The 6,150-nt window shown below is 56.7% G+C and overlaps 1 protein-coding gene across 3 annotated transcripts in view; it reads left to right on the top strand.

Annotated features, from left to right (window-relative positions):
* The first annotated feature begins 866 nt into the window (after window positions 1–866).
* The window catches only part of Dennd4b (DENN/MADD domain containing 4B), a 19,276-nt gene continuing 13,992 nt past the window's right edge, over window positions 867–6,150 (top strand). Inside the window, exons 1-12 of one of the 3 annotated variants that reach the window (XM_013015324.1) lie at window positions 876–1,022; window positions 1,119–1,183; window positions 1,797–2,136; window positions 2,670–2,922; window positions 3,182–3,251; window positions 3,443–3,612; window positions 3,687–3,931; window positions 4,321–4,387; window positions 4,984–5,042; window positions 5,210–5,354; window positions 5,619–5,794; window positions 5,934–6,034. In XM_013015324.1, coding sequence (XP_012870778.1) covers window positions 1,820–2,136; window positions 2,670–2,922; window positions 3,182–3,251; window positions 3,443–3,612; window positions 3,687–3,931; window positions 4,321–4,387; window positions 4,984–5,042; window positions 5,210–5,354; window positions 5,619–5,794; window positions 5,934–6,034 — 1,603 coding nt within the window. In that variant the 5' untranslated portion in view covers window positions 876–1,022; window positions 1,119–1,183; window positions 1,797–1,819. Of the gene's footprint in view, window positions 1,023–1,118; window positions 1,184–1,796; window positions 2,137–2,669; window positions 2,923–3,181; window positions 3,252–3,442; window positions 3,613–3,686; window positions 3,932–4,320; window positions 4,388–4,983; window positions 5,043–5,209; window positions 5,355–5,618; window positions 5,795–5,933; window positions 6,035–6,150 lie in introns of all 3 variants that reach the window. The other 2 variants (XM_013015322.1, XM_013015323.1) reach the window with 2 other exon arrangements.

Below are 6,150 nucleotides of genomic sequence, written 5' to 3'. Positions count from 1 at the left end.
CTGCGGGGCGGGCGGGGGGAGGATGGGGGCCACCCTGTCCCCAGCTGTGTCTCCAGCGCTGCACATCTGGTTCCGCTTCCTCTCTCTCCCGGGGAAGTGAAAGTGGAGGGGAGGGCGCAGCTCGCGGTGCCGGACACCCCGCGCCCCTCCTGTTCCCGCGGGCGCCGAGCTCCCCTCCCTCCCGCGCGGGTCACGCGGCGGCCGGCGCTGCTGCCGTCACGTCCTCAGCCGCCCGCGCGCCTGCTTCCCTCTGCCCTCCCGGTCCTGCTCAGCCTCCTCCCCTTCGGCGCACCCTCTGCCCCAGCCCCAACTTCCCGTAGCCCGGCATGTGGACATTGGGACGTGGAGTGGCTTTGCTTTCCCCAGGGAGACAGGGGTGCCCTCTGTAGGACTTGTCCCGGCTGGAGGAAGGGAGGCCTGGCCCAGCGTCAGCGCACCGGGGCCAGCCAGTCTCCCCTCGGATGGTTCCACCTAACGGCCTCTGCCTGCTGCCTTGGGCACAGAGCTCCCATTGCCCTGCAGTGGAGGAGGGAGGGGGCTGCGCCCCGGAGTTAAATCAGGAGGCTGACGCTCACTCCTGGCTTCACCTCCCAGACTTGGAGGCTAAATTTAGCTCGGGTTGGGATGTGTGTGCTCAGAAGCCAGGTTGAGGAGAGCTCCAGGAGATTCCTTGGCTCCCTGTTCTCTGGGGAAGGGAAGGAGGTTAAGTAGACCACATACATCCTGTGGCCATTCCAACCCTCCTTTGCTTTGCTCAGAGCCCGTTGGCCTGGGGTTCCGCTTGGCCCGATGCTCCCCCCACCACCGTCACCACACACACACACCCATAGGCTGACTTCTGCTGAGCTGCAGCTTCCCCTCCACTGTTTCAGGAAGTATAACCTCCCTTTCCCTCTGAGGCACCCCCCAGCCTATCGGCCCCTGCCACCAGGCACCCACCAAGCTCCATCCCAGCTTCTGCACCCTGGGGTGCCCCAGGACTGTTGCCGCTCCTTCTCCCTGGGGTCAGGCCATGGAGGCAGGTGAGAAAGGTCACCGAGAGGCGTTTGGGGGGGGGGCTGATTCTATCTTGGAGCTCCGTGGAATAGGGCATGAGTGGCTGAAACTATCTCCCACAGCCACTGTGCACCTAACTGGAGATACCTAAGGATCGGAGGTGGCAGAGCACTGGTTGTTTGGCCAGGTTGGTTGAATTAAGCTAGGAAAAAGGACAGGAGACATTAAAGCTTGGAGGTTTCAACCTTTTTCAAGTTTTCAAGTCCCAGAAATTTGTGGGGTTCAATAAAGACTTAGATGTGGACTCTTTAAGAGCATTAGTTGGATCAGAAAGCTCTTCTCGTGTCATAACTAGGACAGAAAGGCCAGAAAACTTTAAAAAGTCTTAAGATTTGTATGATGTTGTGGCTAGGATAAATGTTAATCATTTCAGGCCATTATAAAGAAATGCTGTGATCTCTGTCATGTTATAACTGTTGTGCGAGTTAGAAAGGGTGAACCTTTGAAAGGAATAGGTGAGCATCTCAATATATCAGAGCCCAGGTTAGCTGTGTGTGTGGTGAAGTGGCATCTGGGTTCTCTGGGGAGGGGGCCTATATCACTAAATGGAAGGGGCCTGGTCTCTCTTAAGTTGCTGTGAGAGCCTGGTGTGTTGCAGGTGGCAGAGTTGAGGATTGGCTAATGATCACTTATCCCACCTTTCCTTAGGAGGACTAGGAAGGGTGGTGGTGGTGGTGAATGGTTGCCATGGCAACCCCTAGCTAGCCTTGCTCCATCTCTTTCTCAATTGACCATTCCAGATGCAGTGAGTGAGGGGGGGGCCATGGCGGAGGAGCGGCCCCCCCGGCTGGTGGATTATTTCGTGGTAGCTGGGCTTGCAGGGAACGGAGCACCCATCCCTGAGGAAACGTGGGTTCCAGAACCCAGTGGGCCCTTGCGCTCTCCCCGGCCAGCTGAGCCCATCACAGATGTTGCAGTCATCGCTAGGGCACTGGGCGAGGAGGTGCCTCAGGGCTACACATGCATCCAGACTTCTGCTGGGGGCCACCCCTTGGAACTCAGTGCCGGACTCCTGGGGGGAACTCAACCTGTCATCTGCTACCGCAGGGGCCGTGACAAGCCCCCCCTCGTTGAACTGGGGTGTGTGCCCCTAACTATGCTGCCACCAGGGGAGGTTGGGAGGAGGGACTCTGGGAGAGCTTTGAAGAGGTAGAGGTAGGGTTGTGGGAGTGGGAACTGATGGTACTAGGGGCTAGCAAGGGGACACGGATGGTGTCCTCTCAGACTATTGTTCATATGTCAATGCTACTACTTCCTAGTCTGCTGGTCTTGGGCAGGTTATAGAGCCTCTCTCTCAGGGCATGTTTCCTCATCTGCAAAATGGGAATAGTAACTCTTTATAAGGTGGTTCAGAAGATGAAGTGAGAGCTCTCATATGAGGACCTTAGCACCGAGCACTTGAGTGTGAGCCATGTGGGAGACATGGAGGATTTTTAATGACCAAGTAGTACAGCCAAGGGCGAAAGGAAGCGCAGGATGATAGAGTTGAGCAAGGAGTAGGCCCTAGTGCCCGGATTTAACCAGGCTAAGGGAGCAAGGCAGGTTTAGGAGATCTGGCAGGATTGGGGTCATTCTTCTTTTCTCTTAATGCCTCTTCTGCTCTCTGTGCCAAGGGTGTTATATGAGGGGAAGGAACGTCCCAAGCCTGGCTTCCAAGTCCTTGACACGACACCCTACAGCCACTCAGCCAACTTGGCCCCTCCAGGCCCTGGGCATCCCCGCACCTACCTCACTTACCGGCGGGCAGCAGAGGGGGCAGGGCTGCATGCCTTGGGCATCACTGACCTCTGCCTGGTGCTGCCCAGTAAAGGCGAGGGCACGCCTCATACTTACTGCCGGTTACCCCGCAACCTCAATCCTGGCATGGTAAGTTGGGCTGGGGGCTGGGAGCCGAAGACCTAGGCCATCGATGTCAGGGTGTAGACACTGGGCTCAAAGGGCATTCTGGAATCAGAGGCCTCTGATACCAGGGGCAAGCCTGAGGGGTGATTCAGCTTAGAGGAGATTGGGATTAGGGGTACCCCTGGAGACACAAGACCACTTGGGGTGGCAGAAAGTACCATCAAGGACCTAGAAACCTTCGTCAGCTTATGTGTCTGCTTATCTCTTGCCATTTCTGGGGCAGTGGGGCCCAGCAGTGTACCTGTGCTTCAAGGTGGGCCTGGCCAAGGCCAACACGCTGGCATATGAGGCAGGTGAGCGGCCCTTTGTCCCTCTTGTTCTTTGACCCTCCCTGTGTCTCTGCCCTGATGCCTTTTGGCTGGTATTTCAGTCTCCAGTTTACTTCCCCTTGCCAGTTGGCCCTTCTTTGGGATCCCCTGGTTTCTTTCCCTGGAGTCTGATGGACCCCCCCCCTTTTGGGTACTCCCCACTCTGCTGGGTGCAGAGCTGCTGGGCCGCTACCCGGAGGAAGACAATGAGGCGTTCCCGCTGCCCGAGTCAGTGCCCGTCTTCTGCCTGCCTATGGGGGCCACTATCGAGTGCTGGCCTGCCCAGACCAAGTACCCGGTGCCCGTCTTCTCCACCTTTGTGCTCACGGGTGCTGCTGGTGATAAGGTGGGTGTGTGGAGTGTGGTAAGGGGTCTGGGCTATGCAGGGCCCGCCTGATTGTCCCTCTTACCCCTGGCCAGGTGTACGGTGCAGCCCTGCAGTTCTACGAGGCGTTCCCCAGGGCCAGACTGTCAGAGCGACAGGCGCGGGCACTCGGCCTGCTGAGTGCTGTGGAGCGGGGCCGGGCACTGGGGGGCCGAGCTGTGCGTAGTCGGCGTGCCATTGCTGTGTTGTCCCGGTGGCCTGCCTTCCCAGCCTTCCGAGCCTTCCTCACCTTCCTTTACCGCTACTCCGTCTCAGGCCCCCACCGTCTGCCCTTGGAAGCGTGAGCACAGCTCCTCTGACACTGGGAAGGAGTTACGAAGCATTAAGGAGTCAGGCCTGGAGAGATGGGATAGATCAGGGTGGAGATGGGGGGTTAGGATGGGCATAGGGCTGCAGTATGTGGTTGTACATTGTGAGCCCACTGGAAAAATGTCACTGGCTGGCGGTGAGTGGATCCAGCCTGAAATCTAGTGTATTCTTGGTAGAACTGTGTATGCCCAGAGCGAATCTCTCGCTGTGTGATGGAGGCTCTGGTGGCTAGCACAAGTGTGGAAGTGGAGTGCCAGGAGAAATGAGATTCTTGCGTATATGAGGAGATAAGAACTTGTAGTGGAGGCAAGAAAGGCATAAGCTGGAGTATCTGCCTCACCTGTTTCCCTCCCTTCCCAGGCACATCTCCCACTTCATTCACAACGTCCCATTCCCTTCCCCACAGAGACCCCGCATCCTAGTGCAGGTAAGAACTGAGACTGCGGGCTGGGAAGGTGGCTTTTAGTGGTAGTGGTAGTGCTTGCCTAGCACACATGAAACCCTGGGTTCGATCCCTCAGTACCACATAAGCAGAAAAAGCCAGAAGTGGATCTGTGGCTCAAGTGGTAGAGTGCTAACCTTGAGCAAAAGAAGCTTAAGGACAGTGTACAGGCCCTGAGTTCAAGCCCCAGGACTAGGGGGAAAAAAAAAAAAAGAAGACTGGCACTCTATTGGCCTGGGAATGTGGCTTAATGATAGAGTGCTTGCCTGGCATGCATGAGACCCTGGGTTCAATTCCTTGGTGTCACATAAACAAAACACGAATGAAAAAAAAAAAAAGAATTGCTGGGCGTGGTGGCTTCCACCTATAACCCTGGCAGGAACGGCCAATAAACCATTCAGAAAACCAGAAGTGGTGCTGTGGCTCAAGTGGTAGAGCCTTGAGCTGAAGGGCTCAAGGCCCAGAGTTCAATCCCCAGCCTGATCCAACAAACAAACAAAATTGAGACTGAGGCTGCATAGGTGGAGGGAGGGGGCGGGCAGTGGTAGCCATTACCTACCTGTGGCTCTTCTGTCTTGCAGATGTCTCCCTATGACAACCTGCTCCTTTGTCAGCCTGTGTCCTCACCCCTACCCCTCAGGTATGTGCCCAAGTTGGGGGTGGGGCCCTTTGATGCTGCAGCATGTAGGAGGCACTAGGCAGCTGTTGAGGTCTCTGCAGCCTGGCCAGGTGGTGTCTGTGCCCAGTGTCTGGGGAAGAGTCTCCAGTCTCCTGGTGACCCTGTCCCCACCCCCGCATTGCCCGCAGTGGTGCCAGTTTCTTGCAGCTGCTGCAGAGCCTGGGCCCTGAGCTGGCTGTCACACTGCTGCTGGCTGTGCTCACAGAGCACAAACTGCTGGTCCACTCACTGCGGCCGGACCTGCTCACCAGTGTCTGTGAGGCCCTCGTCTCGGTGAGTACCACTCTGCCCAGTTCACTTCCCCAGAGCCACTGTTCTTTCTGATGCCCCTTCGTCCATTTCTGCACTCTTTCCCCTTACTCTACCTTCCTTGGGAAGGATCCTCAGGCCCTCTCCCTGAGTACGGCCTTCAGGTACAGGTGTTCTTCGAAGTTGGGCTCCAAAGCTTCTCAACAGGCACCACTGCCCCAAGGCCAATGTGCTCTCTCTTCCCTGTACCCCTGACTCCACACCTGTTCTCATTCCCTGGTGCCTCAGATGATCTTCCCGCTGCACTGGCAGTGTCCCTACATTCCACTTTGCCCGCTGGTGCTGGCAGATGTGCTGAGCGCCCCCGTGCCCTTCATTGTGGGTATCCACTCCAGTTACTTTGATCTGCATGACCCACCTGCGGATGTCATCTGTGTCGACCTTGACACCAACACGCTCTTCCAGTAAGAGGCTGGGTCTCAGCAGGGGGATATGGGAGGTGAGCTGTGTGGGGTGCCATTGGCTCAAGAGGAGCTTTAGGTAAAAAGTGGGGGAGGCTTTAAAGAAATCCCACTAACCTTTCTCCTTATGCTTATCTCTCAGGACAGAGGAAAAAAAGCCCCTCTCCCCTCGGACCCTGCCCCGCAGACCCTATAAAGTTCTGCTGGCCACACTGACAAATCTCTATCAGCAGCTGGACCAGAGTGAGAAGCCTGGGTGGGAGCGGGAAGCCAGGGGGGGAGTGGAAAGCCAAAGTTGTTTTTGGCTTCAAACTGCCAGTTGGGGGAGGTCTGTAGGGAGCTAGGTATTCTTTAAGGGG

This window comes from Dipodomys ordii, unplaced genomic scaffold, assembly GCF_000151885.1.
Source record: "Dipodomys ordii isolate 6190 unplaced genomic scaffold, Dord_2.0 Scaffold26, whole genome shotgun sequence".
NCBI lineage: Eukaryota > Metazoa > Chordata > Mammalia > Rodentia > Heteromyidae > Dipodomys > Dipodomys ordii.
Note: the sequence above shows the minus strand (reverse complement) of the source record. Positions and strands in the feature narration are given on the sequence as shown.